The sequence below is a fragment of the Haplochromis burtoni genome, unplaced genomic scaffold, assembly GCF_018398535.1.
Source record: "Haplochromis burtoni strain Fernald_Lab_line unplaced genomic scaffold, NCSU_Asbu1 Contig_6, whole genome shotgun sequence".
Classification (NCBI taxonomy): domain Eukaryota; kingdom Metazoa; phylum Chordata; class Actinopteri; order Cichliformes; family Cichlidae; genus Haplochromis; species Haplochromis burtoni.
Window position 1 is genome coordinate 3,818,342 of NW_024582367.1, and position 22,721 is coordinate 3,841,062.

Sequence of the window (22,721 nt, forward strand, 5' to 3'; positions counted from 1 at the left end):
AGACGTGCTGATGGTGTGTGTAAATACCCACTGTGTGCCAAAACACACCTATTCAGCAGTATTTTCTGCACAGACAGTAATCAGGTCTAACGTGCTCAGGTCCTCTTTTATGGAGGCTTCTTGTCTATTGTTTCATTAGAAGTGTTTGCTGAGCTGTGTGATCTAGGACAGGGCATGAGAGAGGCGATTAATAACTCTGAGCATGAAGGAGCTGTCTTTGGGGCCAACTGCAAAAACTGTGCCACTTCCGTAACAGGGAGGGGAGGAAGCAGTCGGAGCAGTAGCAAATAAGGACAGCGATCTGTTAGCTGGGTTGTGCACATGTGTTTGCGGATCCATCTGGAAATACACTGTATTAATGGAGTTTGTCCCTGTTCATACTTTTTTGTGTTTCTTTTTGTGTATCTGGTCTCTTTTTGGATGATAATCATGCTGCAAAGTGTTATTTTATGCCAGTTTAAAGATAATATCAATATTGTAACTGCGAAAATAAAAATAGTATGTGGCTTTTTCCACCTAAAAGCAAGTGTAAATTGTTCTTTTAGGCATTAAGTCTTGGTCAGTCCTACAAATTGAGAACCATCTCAAAATGTGTGATGGCCTCCGTCTTAGGTAATCTGTGGAGAGATGTGAATGACAACTCTGTCTCCCCAGATGTCCATGAACTACTCATGCCAACACCATAGTAATCTGATTTGGCACACCTGGTCTAGGATAAAAGTCCTTCAGCTGAAATCTCAGCTTCATCTATGTGATTGTACACTCTGGTCTAGATTATGTTACTCCACAGTTGGCAGCCTCACCATACCACTGATGAACATACTTCACATTTCATTTGCTTTCTTGTTTATTTTCTTTTTTACTGGTTACAGTAAATGCTCATATTAGCCACCAACTCTCATGCCTTTCCATTTCTGGTTTGGCCTTAGAGCTGGGTCATGACAGACCGAAGCCAACTGCTGTACAATGGGATTAATAGGAGGTGGAATAGCTTCCCTAAATCAAGACTGCCATAATGCTTTCGGAGATGAGAACAGGATGTCTTCCGCTGCTGTTTATTCAGGGAGCTATGCTGGGGGGCAAAACTTGAGCTCCATATTTTTTGGCCAGTATTTGTTTATATTTTGGCCAACCATTTATGGCCAACCATTTAAGGATGCTAAATCATCTTTTAGTTTGTAATCCTTGTCTGCAATGTACCCCTTGTTGTACAACAACCTTAATTGGATTATTTTGATAAAAACATAAAAATCACGCCATGTTCTGGAGCTTTTTTCATGATCTTTGAGGAAATTTGCGGGCCAGCATATACAAATGTAAATAACGAAAACATTTGTATCACATTTGTATGTATGATCAGATTAGGATAAAAAGGATCATCCATTTCCTGATAATCTGATTAAATCTTTAACTAATATTAAAAAAAATTGTTTTGGAAGATTAAAATTATCTCCTTTTTACCACTAACCCCCCTGTACAGAGCTTTAATCACAGTTTAAGACTTTTAATTTAAAAAAAATCTGCTTGATCCTCACCTTTTGAGAAGACGGTAGTTCTCGCAGTGACATCCAGGTCCAAGGATGGGCTGAATGGAAAGGCCCACAGCTGTGATAGTCGGTTGAAAAACATCAGGGGCAGCAGGAGGAGTAGGAAGGGCTTGACTGATCCCATGATTAACCTACAGACCTGGGTCCAAGCAGAGACTTGCTTGTGCTCACTGTTTATTGTATGCAAAAAATAAATAAATAAATAATGAAATAAATGTGCAAAGCGTGTATCTTCAGGCCCAGCAGCAACCAGGCGCAGACTCTTTGATTATCCTCCAGCTGAGAACACACTGAGTCTGTGCAGAGAAAGAGAAAAACAATGTGTATTACTAAAAGAGATGTGATCCTGAATACCAAACTAGATGCGGCTGTCAAAAGGTGGTGATGGATTTCACTCATTTATGAACAAAACAAACGTTTGCAGGACAAAGACTCCACCACCCAAGTGGATATGTTGCGCTGGACTAATTGAAAGATTAAAAGGATGTCAAAGTGCCAGAAATGTACTTGTTATGCGGCAAATCAACCCAGCTATTGACTGGCCCTTCTTTAGTGGGCAATAAAATAGTATTAAAATAAATCTCATTCCTGCGATGTCTGAAAAGTACATTTAAATCAGTGTGGTGCATTTACGAGTGTAGTATGGAAAGTAGAAAAATTATAATCACAAAATTTTTTGCAGGATTTTACAACACAAAGATTATTTGGGTGGACAATCTAGGTACAGTAAGAGCTGCCCAACTATATTTGCCACTAATTTCGGGTATTTAAATGTATCTGTACAAGATAAATCACTTCAATCCCACATAATTCAGCTGGTTCTCCAGAAACGATATTGTCCCGTGATCAGTCGGACTTCTAATCCTCCATTTTTACTGTTCTCAAGATCTGCTGTGGAGAATGGGATTCGTGTGCTGCTATGCTGTGCTCACTGAGGCTGTAGGGTAGAACAAGGACTATGATCACCATCATTACTCCAAGATTGTAGAGCTGCGGTGTGTCCAACTCCACAGAGAGACACTCTGCTTGGAATCCAATCCACTAGCTGACTATTGCTACATTTTTTGCACACACTACCTACGACAAATAAAATCGAATTCTGTAGCAAATACAGGTGTGTTTGTGTGTGTGAGAGAGAGAGTAAATATATTTAATTACTTTATAGTTAAGGTGTAGATAGATGGTAATAGGAAACTACTAGGAGGTCATGAAACATGATGCTGAACCTGATGCCTACCAGGAACCACATGAATGATGTGTGATATTTCAAAACGTCATCAATGAACTTTAATGAAGAGGCGGCGTGCATAAACTTTCTCACTTGACAGCATGAGCACGAAATTACTTGCTGACATGCATCACTGCTCTCTGATTACAACCAATTAGTCAAAGAGAAGGACTAAGGTGCTGTTACGTAGCAGACCATTTAAAGAAAAGTTTGGAGAGTTAAATAATGCGCCTGCGTGATGTGATCTTGCAACACACATCTCTTAATTAGCTGGGTGCAGCATGATGGATAATCTAGAGATTAGGCCTTGTGCCATCAGCACAATCTTCGCCTGGCTGCCCGTTCCCTGGCTCTGTCACCGATCAAAGGGTCTACGCTGTGAATCACACTCTGCTGCGCAGTGACACTGGAGAATTCCCAGCTTTAATCTCCACGGCTGCCGCTGCTGCAAATCACTCCCAGCATGAAGCACAATGAGGTTGATGACCTTTCAGTTATAAGTTAGGGTGCTAATCCCTGGAACCAAACTGTAAAATGATAAAGCAGGAGATGAGATGGTGAAAAATTATGATGCATTTGTTTATCCAGATATGTGTACTCAGTATTGATGGTTTGGATTTAAGAAATAAAACTTAATGTCAAACAAACATCCCAAACACACCTACAAGATGTTAGGCTCAAGTGAGGAGCTCTACGTATTTTCAAAGCTGTAGGCCTATGTTTTTTTATCAAGATTATGTTTTTAAGTAGGAGATAAATCATTAAACTGTAGTTTCATACCATATCTAATGATAGCAACTGAGCAAACCGATGTTGACTGGCCTCCAGGAAAACTTGGTACGTAAATCTTAAATTAAAATTACTTTGTTTTCAAGGTTAAGAGCACACATGCTCAAATGGTGAGACCAGGAATATGTTCATCTGCATGAAATAGACTTCAGGTATGAAAATGAATGCTTTTAACACCTTTGTAATACCTCAGTTTAAAAAAGTGAAGACTGAACAATGCTGAAATGACTTTAAAAAAGCATTAAAACCATGTTGTAGTAATTGTTGCATCAAATTGCCACACATGATGCAGTAAACTCTTAGTCAAACAAAAACAAAAAAATTTAAAGGCATAATTTTCATCTGTCACTATTTACTGTCCAGTGCTGATACCGCTAAAGTTTCGGTATCAGCACTTAAAACAGCCAATAATTTAAAATGTAAAAACTAAAGAAGGGATGCAAAGAAACACCCTTCAACCATGTTGTAAGTGTTGATGTTGCATAGTTTTTCAACCAGAGGGTTCTTTGCAACTTTCTGCTTGGCAACATGTGTTTGGAACTCCACAAGCACATGAACCTGCTGATCAGGTCAGCTGATCTGAGCAGAGTGGAGCCAACGCTTTGCTGACATCACAACTGCAGCCTTCCAAAACCTCCTCTGGCATTAATGCAGCACAAAAACTGAATGCCAGAAGCTTCATGGCATGAGCAGCTCCTGTAGGTGTAATGCATAAGTGGCCTACTTTAATCTTCAAAGTCTATTTGCTTCTGATACTAGTCTTTGTATTTATCTATGGTTTCTGTCAACAGATACAGGCTAAACTGTTGCTGTGCTTCATGCATTCTGTAGAAGGCAGTCTAAATCAGAAGATGGCTTTATATGATGACAGTCGTAAGAGATTTTAGCACTGCGCTCTTAGAATTTGTCAAATTCACATCCTTGTTTGAAAAAAAAGAAGTAGAACCAAAACAAAAAGCTTTTTTCCCAGTCCACACTACTTCTTTTAAAATTGTCATTACCCAAAATGAATAACACTCCATTGAGAGATTATAGTCAAAGTTTTTGCATTTTTAAACTTTTACACTCAGCTAATGCTGACATCATTTGTGACATTTGTTTTTATCAGTCTTCACAGCTCCCACTAGAAAACTTTTTCACGCACACCTTCGTGCTCACAAAAGCCTGTAAGCACACTTTGATGTACAAAATCGGCGTGGTTCCCCTTCGATATTGCAAGCGAGGGGAGAGCAACAGCGCAACATGTGTCTTGTTTGATAGCTGCTCCAAATGCTAAGAGCCTCCAGAATCATGCTCTGACAAAACTGCAGATGAAGGCATAGTGAGAAGCTCTTTGTCCTGTTTTTGTCAACTGCTGTCCTCGTGTAACACACAGCAAACGCACCATTGTCTCAACACATCTGCATTGGCGTGTTTGTGTGTCCTGCCCACAATGGTGTTGACACCAATGTGTTCCCACTTATGAAAGCCTGATAACTCCAAGAGGGAAAGGTAAACACATCTGCCTTGGCAGTGACACGAGCAATGTGACATGAAGACAAGAGGAACTGCACAAAAGAGCAGGCGGCGACAAAAACACCTTGTACTCAGTTTATTGATCCAAAGAGCGGGACAGGTCTGATGGGAAATTTTAACCCAGTTTCTATAACCACAGGTCTCTTGCAGCTGGTGCCCATCAAAAAGATTAAGTCGTCACTCCAGAGTATGAAATATATAAAGAATGATGCAGCTGTTTTCCATTGAGACTAATATGCAAAACACCTAGCCTGACATTTCTGCAGAAAGATCAATAAAACAGGTGAGCTATTTTTGGTTTTCCTTTCAACTGATGCCACTTGAAATGCCAAACACACTCTCATTCCTTTGATAGCTGCAGTGATTTTAATGGGCTTATATATTATGTGCTATATGCTATACTTAAATATTATATTTATACTTTTTTTTTTTTAATCTCAAAGCATTGAGTGTCTGGCATACAGAGGAGCCATAAATGAGATTACTGAAGTTCACCCTGTGGTGTTCACTGTGATGTGGATACAAATATAAATAATTTGCCTCTGTTTACACTGCAAATATATAGAAGTAAGAACTTTTTATGTTCAGGTCATGCAATCACACTCACAAATAAGAATATGAAATTACTTCTTGAAGCTCTAAATAGAAAGTGATTTTAAACATCTAAAAATTACTTTTTTCTGGCTTGTACTACTTGATCTACCACTACATGGAGTTTGATAACAGATATTTCACAAGATGAAGCATTAGTTCAGAGTTTTCAAGATTTTAATGAAATAACACCAGTTTTAATGTGAACGGCAGATCAATTATCAGGGGGAAAAATCACATTTTGTCATACAGGGAAATTATCTTTCAACTAATAAAACTGTTTGATTTATTCTAACTTATTTCCAACCACTATCACAGAAAAAACACCTTGTTATGAAGCTTACAGCTTATGTACAGTATTTTCTGTTTATTTATATCAAGTTTAAGGTGTAAATTGAACTGCTTGGAAAATTTCAGTCTACTAAATATGAAAAGATTCCTTTAATATCCATTATAAAGACTTATCTTCTCTCTATACTTGTCATCTGTACCCACTGGAAATACTGGGAGAACAGGATGCCTCTGAAAATGATAGCTCTTACTACTATATGAATCACTTTACCCATTCTGAATTTTCCAACTCTGGAAAATCTGTCTTATCTTAGCTTATCTTATCTTGCATCACAGCAGGAAAGAAAGTCGACCTGAGTAATCTACAGCTGATCTACTGGGATTTTCCCACACAACCATAACAAGGATTTACAGAGAATGGTCCAAAAATAGAAATAAAAGAAAGAAAGAGTGAGGGGCCATTCTCTGGGTGAAACTGGCCTTGTTGATACCAGAACTAAGATACCAGAGTTAAGAGGAGAATGGCCAGACTGTTTCAAGTTGATAGGATGACAACGGTAACTCAAAAATAACCACTTGTTACAATAAAATTACACAGAAGAACATCTCTGAATGCATAACCTGCTGAATCTTGACACAAACGGGACAGCAGAACACCAGATGCCATTCCTGTCAGCTAAGAACAGGAAACTGAGGCTACAAATTAAATGGATTCAACAAAATTAGACAATAGAAGACTGGAAAAATGTTGCCTGGTCAAATGAGTCTCAATATCTTCGGCATTAAATTGATGGTGGGGTCAGAGTTTGACGTACACACCATGAAAAGACTGATCAATCCTGCCTTGTATAAGCAGTTCAGGCTGTTGGTGGTGTAATTCTAGGTGCCTATGCGATATTTCGTTTACAAAATTTGGGCCCTTAATAGCAGCAAACACCACAGCCTACCTGAGTATTGTTGCTGACCATGTCCATCCCATTATGACAACAATGCACCCATCTTCTAATGGATCCTCACAGCAGGATAAAGTGCTATGTCACAAAGTTCAAGCTGGTTTCTTGAGCAAGACAATGAGTCTAATTTACTGAAATGGCCTCCAAAGTCACCAGATCTCACCTTTGGAGTGTAGTGAAATGAAGGACTCGCTTCACGGATGCGCAGCCAAGAAATCTGCAGCAACTCTGTGATGCCGTCATATTAATATGGACCAAAGTCTCTGAGGAGTGTTGCCAGCTCAGTGTGGAATGTGTGCCACAAAGAATTAAGGGGGTCCAACCCATTACTACCAAGGTGTGACTAATAAAGTGTCAGCTGAGTCCATATTGATACATTTATTGTGAAATTGTTGTACTGCATGTAAGAAACATGACCAACTCATAAAGTATGCAGATTGATACAGACTGAACTACAAGAACTACAAAAAATTAAATGCTATCAGTTAACTGTATCTTCTTTTTTGTCTGTTTTTGTCTAATTTTATTCAGAAGTTTTCTCAAAATACATACAGGGTTGGAGGATGGGTCAGTAGCCCATCCCCCAACAAAAAAATCCATTTAGTAACTGTACAAAAGCATACAACAAAGATAGAATTATACAAATATTACTTAACATACTTGCATTATTGACATAACAATTTCATGGTTTGCATATGAGGGTTGTGTCAATACTAGTACTGTGCTACACCTCTAGTACTCTAGCCTACTTACTGTATAACAAAGCCATATTATATGTTAGCACTCTGAAACAGTCCCTTGTGTCTAAGAAGTTTTATTACTCAGATTTGGCTACTAATATTTAGAGCGTGTACTTTTACCCACATATGTAGGATTTCAATTTGTAATAGAATATGGAGTATTTTAGATATTGAGTATTTTTAATCACTCAAGAAATCTGGCTGCTTCTTACGCCAAAGCAATCTGCCATCTGTGAGATTATTTATGACTTAATAACGTATCTATAAAGCATGAATAAATGACAAAGATTACAAAGTAATCATTAATAAAAGCCACTAGTTACAGCTTTTACAGCGAGACTCGGCGACAAGTGCCAAAAAGCTTATTTAAGGAATGTATTCAATGAATCTCTCAAGTTTAATGTGCTTTAGAAACCACTGCTCAGCTTTATGTCTACCCATTTAAATTGATGCTTCCTCCAACAGTAAAACACCGCAACGAGGCTTTACAAGATATTAAATCACAGCAGATGTTCTAATTTCAACTTGAAACAATAAGTGACTGTCCTCAATGTCCTCAGAAGCACGCGGTGACACTAAAACGCACCTAATATGCATTTATGCCATAGTTAACGTCCACAAATGTGGCTGTAATAACTTAATGAGTGTTAATGTAAACAGTCAATGAACGTGAGGACATCTACCCATGTGCACCTGTCCGACCTGGACTGCAGCACTGAGAGCCGAAAACAGCACCGCACGCGGTTTGGTCACCTTCACCTGAGCAGCCTCTTTACATCAGCAAATAGAGAGCAAGGAAAAGTGGAAGAAACACGGAGAAGCGGTCCGGAATGAAACATAACAGCAGTGAGGACTCACCTGCTTGTTTTCCTGTAGCTCTGCTCCTAAATCCTTTGAACCGACCTCTCCGCGGTGAAACACAGAGCTTCTCTGCTGCTGCTGCTGCTGCTGCTGCAGTTACCCAATGCTCAAACACAACCGACTCTCCCTCCACCCCCCGACACACAAACACACACACACACACACACACACACACACACTGAGATCACAGGCTTTCCACAATTTCACCACCTCACATGTTCTTTTTGTTGTTTTGTTTGAGTTTCTATTACTTTTATTTTAAGAGTAAAGAAATTGTTTAGGAAGGATGTTTTTTTCACCCATATCCAGATGATATAATAACCAGGTGTACGCTTTTTTGTGATTTTTACTCAATAGATTCGCCTTTTTGGATTCTTGAAAACGAAGGGTTTAAGCTCAATGTTTGGCGTTTCTATTGAAAACAAACGTATAATAATGTTCTTTCTCAATAGAAGAATGGAAATGTGTCAGTTTAAGAATATTACTTAACTGTTTCGTAAATTCTCCTGGAAATGTTTCCAAACATTAGTAAGCCTTCCAGTGTGACACCCCACGCAGGCTGTAAATGTAAAGTCGAGTGGAGCCCATGTGATGTGTGAGCGACTCCTGCTGGACAAAAGCTAGAACGACAAAACTTTGGGCTTTGGTACAGTATTTCTTTACCTTGTTTAGGTTAGACGGGATAACTATAGCTGGTTCATCAAATCTAAGATAACCAGGCAACATTGCATTTCAATAGATATGTGATTTGATTATGGACTGCTTCTTATATAGTTCTTTTCTACTCTGCACGAGTACTCAAAGCACTTTATACAGCGTGTCTCATACACCACGGATGTTCTGTATGCAGACTGAAGCAGCCAGGAACCCCGGAACTTCACTTGCAATCTTTATAAATGACTGCATCTACTCTATTAAAGAATAAAGTGGTCTATAGCAAAAATGCAGTGATCCTGTTATCCAACCACATTCTTTAACATTATCATTGACATGATCCTTGACATACTTGCTGTGTAATTCCAAACGTCTGCTACCCAATTTGGAGATAAAATTATATTTTTTATTGATTTTATATGGTGCACAGTGGTTGAATCTGATGATCCAAGTATTCAAATGGAGAGGCTGGAGCCTATCCCAGCTGTCAGGGTGAGAGTCAGCGTCCAGCCTGGACAGGTTGCCAGTCTGTGGAAGGCTAACACATAAATACAGACAGCCATTCACACCCACTGTCAGTTTACAATCACCAGTTATAACCCCAACAATGTATTTGGACTGTGGGAGGAATCCATAGTACCAAAGAACCCTTCGTCTTAAGGGTTTATTCTTGTGTCTCCCAGGTTCATTCAGTGTCATCCTCATTGTGATGGCTGCATGCCAACACACAACTGAAATACTCAGGTAATATTTATGTTTACCCTTCTTTTTGCATTGTACTGTAAAGCTTCAGTGTCCATAAATTAACTGAAAGGTTTAAATTGGGTAGTTTGTAATACATGACAGTATCAGGTCATAGTGCAAGCAATAGCATAGAATCTGTTTTGTATTGTTTGTTATTGTACTATATGTTGTACTTATATGTTGTATTAATTATTTTCTCTTCTTTTTGAGTTACCTAGCTGCTGCTCCTTTACTCAAACCTTCCTGGTTTGAGTAAAGGAGAAGGCTAAGGGTGGAGCTGGTTTAAATGCAGAGGTCAATAAAATAGATTTCACCAGCTGTTGTGACCACACAAGGGGGGGAATGGGCTTTCTTCTTGTATTATGTTTAGCTATTGTCTCTGTGGTTTCCACCTTTGGTGTATACCATGGTTCATTCACTTAATATATAACAGGAGTAGTCTCTCATTTGGGGAGGTCAGTTTGCTGAGTTATGGTGTTTTGTTAAGTGTTTTTAGTAGAATTTTGCTTTAGTTGGCCTCTTTTATGGGCCCACTTACTTCTTAAAATAGTTTGTTTCTGTCATTTAGAATTTTTGTAATAATTTTGCCTTTTTGGGGGCATAATAAAACCCATTTTGTGAAGGTTATACCTGTGCCTGTATGTTCTTGGTTGCCTGGTCCCTGATACCCATGTTTGTCCATGTCCTTGTCTCAGTATCGATGATTTCCTGTTTCATTTTGGTAATCTTTTGTCCTTCTTTGCTTCTGTGCCTGTTTGTATTCCCCTTTGTCTCATCTTCCCTGATTTGTTCTCTTCTGTGTTCCCTGGTGTCTCCGTCTCATGTGTGCTTGTTGTTTGTCTCCTTCTGTCCCCTGTCTAGTCCTTTTGCTCTCCTCTTAAGTTACCTTGGCCCCTTGTTCACTTCTGGCTTCGCTTTCTTCCCCTTGTGTTTTCCCCCAGTCAGTCATGTCTGTCGGTTGGTCTGTTCCTATGTCATGTTTCAACCCCCTCACCCATGAGGGGTGATGAATCACAAAGCATATTTTTCCTGAGCAATCTGAAATCTACGTGCAACACATACTGTAGAAGTGGTAGGCCTGCTGGCAAGTGGCACTGAAAGGAGGGAAAGGAGGATCTCTCTGAGGGAAACAGACAGATAGGAAGGCGACAACAACAGGTGTGCTGGACATTTAAGATGTAATCCTTATTTAAACATAATAATAACAATAATTAAAAAAAAATCATGCCATCAAAACAGCTGCCATCAAAACAACTGCTTTTGGGCCAGGTTTATGTAACTCGTTGCAAGTTATACTGGAATCCAAAGTTGGCTTCAATGCTTGCTCCATGTCCCTGAACATGTTTCAGAAGTGCATCTGGTCGTTGTGCCGCTGGGTGGCGCTGCAGCTCTTATCAGTGTGCCTCCAGTGCTGGGAAACCCTTTCACAAACCCGGCGCAGTCGTCACCGGTGTGAGTACGGACTGTTGTCATGACGTGCTTTCTGTCTGGGACTGAGACACAGCTGCTGAGCCAACACGTTAATTTCCCACGAAGCCAAACACGCTTTATTCTTTTCGGTTAACACAGTTTTTAACGGTACGTAACCCGGTCGGTACTCTGTCGTGAATACACTTGAAGCCAGTTCTTAATATGTTAATTCCCTGCTTGGCAGCTCGATAAGGTTATTATTAACCAGCTAGCTAATGCTAGCGCTATCGATTAGCTGGACGTTTAACGCCCAGATAAGAGCTTATTCCAGTATTGCTCTTAATCGATCAGCTGCTACACATGTGCGTTACTACTTGTAATATGAGCGAGTTCAATCGAGAGCCGAGCTTGTGAATGAGCTAATAAGCTACTGATAGTAAGTTAAATGTCTTTTTTAGAGCAGAAACGCCGCCTTTTCTGTGTCTGTCGTATATTTAGCAGAAGAAGTTTAGTCACTACTAGTCAGTGTCAGGCTTATTTCCTCTTCATTTTGTAGTTTCTTTACTAGCTCGGGAGGCTATAAAACTGTTTGAATACGTGTTTGTCACATGAGGAAGACATTGTGTGCAGTTTGACCTAACCATTATAACACCGTTGTAAAGTCTGTTTATAATGATTGTCTGCCGTGTGAGGTGAGGTAAAAAACATCTGTGATGTCCTGTAAACACAACAGGTGGGCTCCCCTGCAAGTGGGGAGAAAACATTTGGTAAATATGCCGTGCCTGAGAGGACATGAATGGGATATTTGTAGATGTTGTCAGGCACTATCATCTGCTGCAAAGTACACCACTTTTGTTTTGGTAAGATGCACAAGTGTTAAAGATGTGATATGGCACAGCCAGCTGAAAGATATCCCACTTTTACCTGCTTGGATCTGATAGGGAGCTCTTTGTTACACTCCACTGAGGTTGCCCCACTTATCTTGGTTGTACCTAGACAGTACACTGATGGAAAATATCATATCGCCTTGTTTTTTGTTGTTTTTTGTTTTTTAAACTATTACTTTTTTCTCCCCCACTGAAGACGTGACAGGATGTAATCAATGCAAGTTTGAGCTTGTGGCAGTCAGGCATGAAGTGAGAGGTGCTTACTGGTATTTTTAAGCAAATTCTTCTCCCTGGGGTGCTGCTTATGAGAATGCACTCGGGACATGAGAATAGAACAGCCAACAAAGGAGACAGTAATTCACAAGGGGGTGTAACATGGAAACTCTGGACCTCATTCACAAGGTGTGCGTGAAGGTACTGAATGTGTTTGTAGTCTACAAACACATTGAGAACTTCCTCAGACTGTTTTTATGAACAAATAAAGGAGGCTGTCTTAGAATATTTTAGCGCATCTTTAAACTGCAGTGCTGTAGCAGTCCCTCATTTCTTCATATATTTCCATAACAATGGGAAATGTTGATCCCAGTCCGTGACTGATGGTGTCCCATTGTTTTCTTTTTTTATCCAGGTATGTTTTTACTACACTGGTAGTGTATTTAGGATCATTGTAATTTGGAAAAATGAAGCTGTTGTCAAAAAAGTGCATTCCAGATTATATTGCACGGTAGATCAATATATGTACTTTCCTGTGTGCATAAATCCTTTAATTTTAACAAGATCTCCAAAACCTCAAGCTGAAATTCATCCCCAAGGCATAACCTCCACAGCATTTCACACGTTTTGCTCCTGTCCCTACCTGTGGCATCCTTCTTACATATTGGTGTAAGAAGGCTCTCCCCTTTCACTCTGTCCATGAACCTTCAACATATGGTCTATTTGAACTGTACAGGCTTCTTTCTTAGGAAAACACCACTGAGTTTTCCTCTATACCTCATGTTAATTTATAGAGAAATATGGGTGTGACTGTATGAAGATTGTATACAGCGATTTGGATGCACTGATACCTGCAAGGTGGCCAAAAAGAACATTTCCCAAGACCTACAGTAAATTTGCATGTACATGCAAAGTCTGTATTAAGGTCTATATATATCTGCATTGATGAGAGAAGCTCATTATGCTTCCTTTTCAAGCTAATCTTTCTTTTTTTCTGTTTTTTGTAATTATAATAGCATAAACAGTGCAGCACTTCAGTTTTGAATATGACACCCAAGGGCAACACAGCAGTGAAAATACTCATCCTGAAATGTTTACTTTGTTCTTTTGGTCAGCTTTTTATGAGGTAAGTGAGATGGAGTTTTCAAAGGAGTGGTCATATTTGGCTGGGAGAAGTAGTATTACTCTCAGTTGGCTGGGCGTGTGCTCACAGAGGAAAGGAACAGTGTACCACAACCTAACTAACTTTAATGAGTACCTAGTGCACCATTGCTTTGAAAACAGCACTTTTTTCTGGTCTGCTCAGACTCTGTGGGGAGACTGACGGGAATGTTAATATTATTTTGGTGTGCTCAGCTGGGATTTAACTGTTAAAAAGGTGCAGTGCAATTTCTGGTAATGCTCATAAATGTGACGTTATGAGCTAATACAGTTTATCTGTTGTATGTTTTTATCAAATCTAAATGCATTTACTTGTGCTGTGTGGTTTGTTTGTTTTATTTTTTGCAGGTTATGATGAGGTGGTAACCCTGGGGCGGCCAGGCTGTGAAATGACTGCTGTTCGGCACAAAAGAAAGACAGAGCAGAGAGACTGAGAAAGAAGAATGGGCACAAGGGTCTGGGGTTGCTGGCAAGGTGTCCTCTCTACTGCGCTGCTCTATGGCTCTTTGGCTCTGTTTACATCCATCCTGCACAATGTGTTCCTGCTCTACTACGTGGAGACGTTTGTCTCCATCTACAAGATCGATAAAATCTCCTTCTGGGTGGGAGAGGTGAGTCTAAAGAATGCCCGAAACTGTGATTCTGAGATTAAACACGTGATTTAAATTTGGACGTTTAATTCAGATTAGAAATCCAACTCTAATTTACCAGTCCAGTGTCGCTGAGAGTGTGCTCATCGTTTTGCTTTTGTTATTTAATTACCTTTTTTTGTACCAGAAAAACATAAATCTTCATTATGAAATATAACTTATTTATCGTAAAGTCTGTCAGCTCTTCATGAGACTAAAATTGGACAGTGAAAAATGGATCTTTCTTTTACTGATAGTAGCTTCTGGGTCTAAAAGGGAAAATAACATGGCCTTAAACCTTAAATAAACCTGTATTTATTATTAATGCTACCAGGGGCGATAACCTGTGGTTGCAAAATAACTTTCAGTCCTATAGAAGTTTATGGGAAAAGCACCATTGCCCCGTAACTCTATAAACACTTTCATGATGAGTTTATGGGCTCAGTCACTCATTTCAGGTCAGACTGAATACAAAATTAAATCCAAAATTGTATGTTTTGGTCATTTTTGTTGTCAGAAAAGAGGATTATCCAGAGTAAGTTGAAGACTTGGCTAACAACATGTGATTGAAAAGTCGTTAACCAGTGAACATCCAGCAGTATCACAGCCAGATCCACCTCTTAGATAGTGAAAAGCTTCAGGTTTCATAACAGGACTCCACAAACCAATGGATGACATCATGGTGGCTACATCTGTCTTTTTTACTGTCATTGGACACAACAAATTGTCTTGTGCTGCTGTAACACCGAATAAAACCAATAAGACAAAAGCATAAATAAAAGCAAATAGTTAAATTAAATGAAACAAAATACATTATGGCAAAACAATAAGGTTGAAACTACACAGAAGAACAGATTCTATATTGGAACCAATTTAAGATTAATGGTAATCCTGTATGCACCATCATCCACTGATTTTTATTTAACATTATTTTTCTGCTGCTCCAAAGACTGTCTTCCTTATCTGGAACAGTCTGAATGACCCTCTCTTCGGCTGGCTGAGTGACCGCGCCTTTCTCAGCTCTCCACAGTGAGTATCTGCATCTTTACTTTCTTCTACTTTTTGTGGAACAAACACAGTTGTAAATAGTTGTTTATGAATGTGCAAAAGACTGCAGAAAAACAAGTTAACTGTTTGCACAGGCTTTAGAAATGTTGACGTGACCACACACAATAGATATTCCCAAAAAAAGGTCATTTACGTAGTTGGAGTCATTTGGAAGAGACACTAATGTTGTGCAATAGAATTTAGTTCTTTCTGGGATATTTTTGTCGGTTGCACATCTTCTTTCGAAAAGAAGTTTTTTTCTCTGAAGAGACACCTCATAGTTCTTGTTATGTGTCAGCACAGTTCATCTACTTGCCTCGAACTTGGAGAGATACTCCTGATTCAACAACATAAAGTCATCTTTGTAGAATGATCTTAAAATTCCAGATATAATCTTCATTCGGACTCTGATCGCTTCTCATTTCTCACCCATACTAGCCAAGTATCTCTTAGACACTCATACACACCCAAGTGTTTGACGCCATCAGAGCACTTTGTCAAACATTTGTCTGCTTTCTGTGTTTACATTGTTATATCACTAAGCAAACCTTCTCTGTGTTGTTCTAAGGCAGTGATGTTATAAAGCTGGTCACATCATTCTGTTGAAGTTTGTTACATTTACTACAACTACACGTTTTTTATGCCAGAGATACGCACTTTTTCCCTTTTTTATTTTAAGAATTTCCCCGCTGCTTGACATCATGATATATGGGGCTGTCTGCAATAACCTGTCTGTCTGTACCAGAGAAATTGGTTAATTATCACAAAACGCGTCTAAAGATTTGTTATGTGTTTCGTTTTTCCACCCAGAGCCGGCTCTCAGATCACAAATCCAGAGGTGGTGCTGAAGCGTCTGAAGGCCCTCGCCACAAATGGTCCTCTCTTCGCTGTGTCCTTCCTGGCCTTCTGGGTGGCTTGGGCCAGTCCAGGCCTGCAGTTCCTGCTGTGCCTGTGTCTCTACGATGGCTTTCTCACTATGGTGGATCTCCACCACAGCGCCCTATTGGCGGACCTCGCTGTATCTGCCATCGATCGCACACGCCTCAACTTTCACTGCTCGGTGTTCAGCGCTCTGGGGTCTTTCTCCGTCTTTCTGTCCTACTCTTTCTGGGATAAAGAGGACTTTTACTCCTTCCGTATCTTCTGTGTAACTCTGGCAGCTTTTTCCGTCTTGGGGTTTTTCTTAGTGTCTCGAATGCTCCAGCGCCGTTTTATAAAGGAAATCCATCCAAAACAAGATGATGCATCAGCACTCAAAGAGTAAGAATTTAAAAGTGTGAATAATATGAGAAATTTTCATACTGTGTTTTCTCCTTTCTCACATCTTTTCGTGTGTGTCTGTTATCACAGACTAAACGTTGGCCATGCTCCACTTAACCACCCGGAAAAACCTGTCACTATTGGACAGTATCTCAAGCAGCTGTCCAGACACAGGAACTTCATGTGGTTCGTGTCAATGAACCTGATTCAGGTCAGCCTTTAAAAGTCTTAAAGCCGTGTGAGCCCATGTTTGTTTTTGACGTGCAATCTTAGTACAAACCTTTACAGTCTTAGTGAGTTTGTTCTTGTTATTAACGATAGACAATGCAAGATAAAAGTTAGACTGCCCTCCAGTGTTTGTCTTTCCACATGAAGTGCAGCCCTTCTTGTAAATGACACTTGTTGAACTTTCGTAGTTAATATTATTAGCTAAATATTTGTGGTTTTCTTGCTCGCACTAAAATCAGAAAACATTTCATTTGCTTTCTTGGTGTTTAATTAAAGAAAACTGCTACAGGTCCAAGCAACAAACTACTTTTAATTTAGAATAAAATAATCATCTTAGTTTATCTGTCACTTCTGCTTCTGTTTGCAGGTGTTTCACTGCCACTTCAACAGCAACTTCTTCCCTCTTTTCTTAGAACATCTCTTATCTGACAACATCTCTGCCTCTACGGGTTCAATTTTACTTGGTAAGATCCAGTTGAGATGCAGTAAATGATTTACACAAGTGTTTGTAATGGATGCTTTGCACAGCAAGAGATAAGAAATTATATATTTGATATAGTGATTTAAATTTTAGTGAATAGGAAGTTACCAATAGGAATTTTAAAATGTAGAAGTTATTTTAATGTTTAACACTGTTATGTCAGGAAAAACGCTTGGAAAACACACTGCAATGCATACATTTAAACCATGAGTAGTGGCATATTAAAATATATAATTAACCTTTATTTATATAGCACCTTTAAGAAAATAGTTTGCAGATTGCTTTGACAGAAAAGCAAATGCAGAAAGAGAACTAAATAAAAGTCACAGAAAATAAGTGGTTGATCTATTAAAAAAAAATTAAACAATTATATGAAAGAAGAAACTCATTTGAAAAGAATGAAGTGAGCGCTTGATCTTCATAGTGTCACGCAAAGTTAGTTAAACCTCTGGGAAATTCATCTGTCTAGGTAGAAAGCATGAACCACTGTGAATCTATTTCACCTGCTTGGATTCAAACTGAAGTGAGAATATGTGTCCTGGAGAGTCAAAAACAAGGCAACAACCCCACAAAGGGAATGATTTTGCACCTTGTGGCCACAGAGGAGTGCTGTTTCCTTATATGCTGACTGATTTTTCTCCAGTTTTGCTTTTCCTGGTGTCTTTGTCACCATGTGATGGTATCTGCAGCGCACGTAGCTTGCACACACAGTCTGGCTCCTCTAGGATGGCACATGCACATCAGGTTTGCTGTGTCAAGTTCAAGATTCAAGAGCTTTATTGTCCGAAATGCTGTTTCACCCCAAGCCTCCCTATGGTGCATTTATAAGTATATAAAAGATATATCTCCAAGATATATAAAACTAGAATTTAAAAATAAATAACATGCTAGATTTTTGTAAAATTAAGGGATAAAAGGGTACTAATTACTAACTAACAATACTATAATTATAACTATACAATACTAACTGTACAATAGTTTACAGGAGGTAGCAGGAGAGGGTTGTTATATGTGGAGAACTGGGCAGGCATCAACCCAGTAGACAAGCCAACATCTGCTCTTTTGATCAAGAAAGAACACGAGGAGCAGCGTAGAATGACCTTCAGTGATTTCACTTCACTCATTTGCGTGTTTCTGATCAGACTCTCAGGAACTGACTCCATGAGGGTGGCATGAGGGCCAGATGGTATGAAAGAGGCTTGGCGAACGTTATGCTGCTTGCAGCATCAACCAGCATGACCAGTTTGGCAGTGGGTTAGTGATGGTCTGGAGAGCCATATCTTTGGTGGACCTGTTGCCAATTTAATTTGCAACCAAGCAGTTGAAATTGTTTCACAGCAGTTTATGCTTCTAACTAGACAAGCTGATGTCCCAGAAATTTAACAGACTTTGCATTTCTTTTTTTTTTTTTTTGAGCAATATATTTTTGTTAGTGAGGCCCTTAAAAACATTGAAGCTAGTCTATAAGAAGTGATTCAAAGGTGGTTACTAATTCTGCAAGCCTGATCTCTTCAGGCAAGTGATTCCAAATCTGAGACATGACAATAAAAGCTACCACACATTTTTTTTTTACTTATGTGTAGCACCAGAACCTTTGAATGAATTGCAAGATTTTTACTTATTTGTATTGTTTGGGGTTTTTTGGCTTTCCACTCACTTTCTCTCAAATTATTTTTCTGCTGTTTTCTAGTTTTAATTTTTAACGCAGCTCTGCTTCTGCTCCACACAGGAATCTCTTATATTGCTCCACACCTGAACAACTTGTATTTCCTGACACTGTGCCAGCGTTACGGGGTTTACCAGGTTATCCGCTGGCTATTTATGCTCAAACTGGGACTTAGTGTGGCTATGCTGCTAGCAGGGGCTGACCACATTTATCTGCTGTGTGTCTTCATTGCTAGGTATGGCCGTGCACACACATCTGCACACGCTTCATGGATGTGTGGCAGTTTGGCTGGTTCTTTTTGTGCTTGTTTTTAACGGTTTATCATTTTCAAAGCTGCATACACAAACCCAGAATTCCTTTGTGCATGCCATTTGCAGAGACCCTTTTTTTAGGGGGGTTATAAATGCTGTCTCTAGAAATTAGCCACAATTCTGAAATTGGTCTACTCTTAACTGTAATTGTAATATTTGTGTTATCTGTATAGTCCCATATACACATATAACATTTTAATGCCACAAGCGATTGATTTTCATGCAGTTTTTAGACTATTACTGGTCTTGCTGTTCTTATAGCTATCAACAGCATTTGAGTGCTTTCATAGCTCATTGATAATTTTAGTCACAGCTGTGGTAAAGTGGTTAAACTTGTGGGTGAAGCTCACTAAAACTTTCCAGCTAAAAGCGATGAAGTTGTTACTGTATTTCATACACTGTTCTTCATACTCGGACACACCTTAGCGTGCTCTGACTGCTCTGAATAAAGGCTTTTTGCATGATAGCCTGTATTACAGCTGATGTTTCCACGCTGTAACATTACGTCTCCATTTTCTAGTAACCGCGTGTTCACCGAGGGGACATGCAAACTCCTGAAACTGGTGATTTCTGATCTGGTGGATGAGGACTTTGTGGTAAACCGACGTCAGCAAGCCGCCTCTGCTCTCGTCTTCGGCATGGTTGCCTTGATGACCAAACCCGGGCAGACATTCGCCCCACTCATTGGCACATGGCTGCTCTGTGTTTACACAGGTACAAACAGAAACTCTCAGCCTTGGACCTCATGAGGACACAGGTTTTTCCAAGCTTGCTCCAAGGCGCTGCTTTCATGTGCGAGTCCCAAGTTGACACAAATTACTACAGGCTCACACACTCTGTTGATGCGTGTGTTGATAAAGTTTTGAGCGTTCAATTAGAGTTAAAATACATGTGTGTGACTTGCACAACAAGTTGAACTAGACAGATGACATAAATTGCTGTTTTGTGGTTAGTTTATCTTGCTAATGACAAACAAAACAAAAAAGCCACTCATCAAATCTTTGGCATTAACCTGATTAAACGGGCTTTTGTAATCTCATTTTTTTAAATTTAGTTTTCTAGAACCTGAACAGGATAGGAAAAAAAATCAATCTGTTTTACACTTGTTTTGCAGACTTGTTTAACTTTGCATTAATTGTTTGCCCATTTGTGGACGGTCAGCACAAGTGACCTGGCAGCCAACAAAGAATTAATGTAATTTTAAGAAGAAAAAAAACATTGTAAACATGTATATTTACCTTCTTACTAAGACTTGGATGAGGTTGTTTAACTGGACAGAGTCAGTGTCGTTGTTTCTGCTGATAGGAAAAACGATCTAAGCCAAAGGGGGTGTATCCAGAGCCAAGCCACGTACTTATCAGTCACTTGCCTCAAAGTTAGGAAAATTGCGACACCAGCTTTGCATGAATTCACCCATCATAGCTGGATGTTACTGACTTTTCTATGGTCTCTGCTCACTTCCTCTTTGGATGTGTTTTTTTAAGGCTAACAAACCAGTTTCCCCAAATATAACCTGTTAGACAAGCATCGCTTTATGCCAGTCGTGCTCTTAAAATATATCCTAGTGACACGTTTTTGTTTTGCCTCACTAGCTTTACTTTAGTTTCTTTCATCAATAGGATCCTCATTAACTCTTACTGTTTTCATATTTAAGTATGGCTTCAGGAAAAAAGAGTCAAATTTAATGTGATTAATTTTGTCGTCACCAGGTTATGATATCTTTGAGAGAGATTCTGTCAAGGACTCAGTTTCTGGGTCTCACGTCGCCTCCAGCTCAGGGAATCCGCCTCTACGCCTGGGCTGCTTCTACATGTTGGTGTTTGTGCCTATCACCTGTGCCCTGCTCCAGCTGGTGGCCTGGTCTCGCTTCACGCTTCATGGCCGCAAGCTGCAAGGGATCAAAGCCCTGCGGCAGGGGGCCCAGCAAGGCCACCTTATCGATGTCAAGGCCATATGAACTGTTGGGCGAAGTTGCACATGGACACTTTTACGTCATTAGCTTTTACAGTCCTTTTTGATAATGTCTTGGAAGAAGATGAGCTGCTCCGCCCTTTTTCTGCAGCTTGGCCTTCTGTGCAATAAACTCTTACAGATCATGTGGCTTTGTGTACAGTGGAAAATGCACAGCGGGCTCACTAATCCATGTGGAAATGAACATGTTGAAATCTGCCTTATTCTTTTTATATTAAAATAATAAAGTATATTTATATTTGAACCGATGACCAAAACATCAGTAAAACCAATCAATCTTTTGGACCAAGGGGAGAAGAGATCGGGTGCCCTCTTTACGTGTAATTCTGGTGTTGAGCGCAGTCTGAACGTCTTTGCTGATCTTTAAATTGTCAGCACCGTCAGCCTGTTTGGAAAAGCAAAAGGAGGGTAGGTTTACAACAGAGCTCCGGTTCTGATTTCTAACTTTTCTTAACAAGTTGATGAAGAATTTCCAATGTAAGTACGTTGTGTTGAAAGTGCTGTTGATACTGCATGAAAACACAAGTTGATCATTTTGCTGTACATGTTTCACACAGAATGCCACTTTGATGTTGAGAACTGTATTTTGTAATACGTCAGTATTGATGATGCATTTGCACAACACTGCCGTTTGTCCGTTGTACTTCTAACATTTTACTTTTAGTCCTGTGGTGATGGAAACTGAAACAAGGAAATTATGCCAGTAGCCACTCACTCAATTCTCTTTTCAATTGTTTTTTCCCAGACGATTACCGTACAAAGAATGTGAGACAGTGCCACAAATAAACCTCTGTGTTGAGAGTTAATCAAACTCTTTATTTTAAATTGGGAGTTATTCTATGTTCTTTACTACACAACAAACTTGAAATAAAAACCTTAACAGTGTGATGAACCATTCGCAGTTTAAATATACACCAAAAAGTTTGCATATGAAAATCATTTATAGCCCTGTCAGGCAAAGGTCACTGCTGTTAATTTGAAGATAACTGGGTCAAGTATTTCAGCTTTAAAGACATCCCTTAATGCCTTTCTTGATTTCTGAGCTACTGAAAATTTTGCATTTGATTTCATTTGTTGTACTTTGTTAAGAAGACATCGCCCTGAATTTGGGATAATTTTTTGTATATTCTGGTGAACTAATCTACTAAGCTAACTAAGCTATTTCTCTTTCAGGAAAAAAATCTATTCATCTATATCTATACATTCACTTACTACACATTCACTTACTTTCCATCCATGACAAACTTGGATTTTTTTCCATATTGAAGTACTGGGCCCCTGATTTTCTTGTGCTTGTGTGATACTTGAAAAGTAACCAGGCAGATAACCTCAAAGCTTAATCAGGATTTATGATCGTAAAATGAAACGTACATAGGACATAAGCTGAAATTAGTGCAGTTGAAACATTGATTTTCTTTAGGGTTCAAAATAGAAATAGAAAAGTATATTCATATTTTTGTGATAGGAAGGGCCGGAAACACCCCAGAGTCTCCATTGGAGGATCAAACAAAAAAGATTTTGATCGCTAAAAGTGTTTCTTACGC

The 22,721-nt window shown here is 39.3% G+C and overlaps 2 protein-coding genes across 4 annotated transcripts in view; one reads left to right on the top strand and one right to left on the bottom strand.

Annotated features, from left to right (window-relative positions):
• Positions 1-8,648, bottom strand: part of sema4gb (sema domain, immunoglobulin domain (Ig), transmembrane domain (TM) and short cytoplasmic domain, (semaphorin) 4Gb) — a 54,827-nt gene extending 46,179 nt beyond the window's left edge. The window contains exons 1-2 of the mRNA XM_005913602.3: positions 8,513-8,648; positions 1,536-1,843 (exon numbers count right to left, since the gene is read on the bottom strand). Coding sequence (XP_005913664.1) covers positions 1,536-1,671 — 136 coding nt within the window. The 5' untranslated portion in view covers positions 1,672-1,843; positions 8,513-8,648. The remainder of the gene's footprint in view (positions 1-1,535; positions 1,844-8,512) is intronic.
• Positions 8,649-11,331: 2,683 nt separating this feature from the next.
• On the top strand, positions 11,332-22,002 carry mfsd13a (major facilitator superfamily domain containing 13A). Of its 3 annotated transcripts, none has more exons than XM_005913598.3 (9): positions 11,332-11,491; positions 13,933-14,195; positions 15,163-15,242; positions 16,071-16,520; positions 16,611-16,731; positions 17,116-17,212; positions 18,959-19,130; positions 19,727-19,920; positions 20,916-22,002. In XM_005913598.3, the coding sequence occupies exons 2-9, from the start codon at positions 14,028-14,030 to the stop codon at positions 21,161-21,163; spliced, it is 1,530 nt and encodes a 509-aa protein (XP_005913660.1). In that variant the 5' UTR covers positions 11,332-11,491; positions 13,933-14,027; the 3' UTR covers positions 21,164-22,002. The 3 variants fall into 3 exon arrangements, with proteins under 3 accessions (XP_005913660.1, XP_005913661.1, XP_042079955.1); XM_005913599.3 differs by lacking the exon at positions 11,332-11,491 and adding an exon at positions 11,502-11,759; XM_042224021.1 differs by lacking the exon at positions 11,332-11,491 and adding an exon at positions 11,766-13,801.
• Positions 22,003-22,721: the final 719 nt, after the last annotated feature.

Excerpts from the sequence above, each read along its gene's own strand:
- mfsd13a (XM_005913598.3), top strand. The coding sequence starts at position 14,028 with ATGGGCACAAGGGTCTGGGGTTGCTGGCAAGGTGTCCTCTCTACTGCG. Across the intron at positions 15,243-16,070 it reads GCCTTTCTCAGCTCTCCACA|AGCCGGCTCTCAGATCACAA; the intron begins GTGAGTATCTGC and ends TTTTCCACCCAG. Across the intron at positions 16,732-17,115 it reads TGTCAATGAACCTGATTCAG|GTGTTTCACTGCCACTTCAA; the intron begins GTCAGCCTTTAA and ends TTCTGTTTGCAG.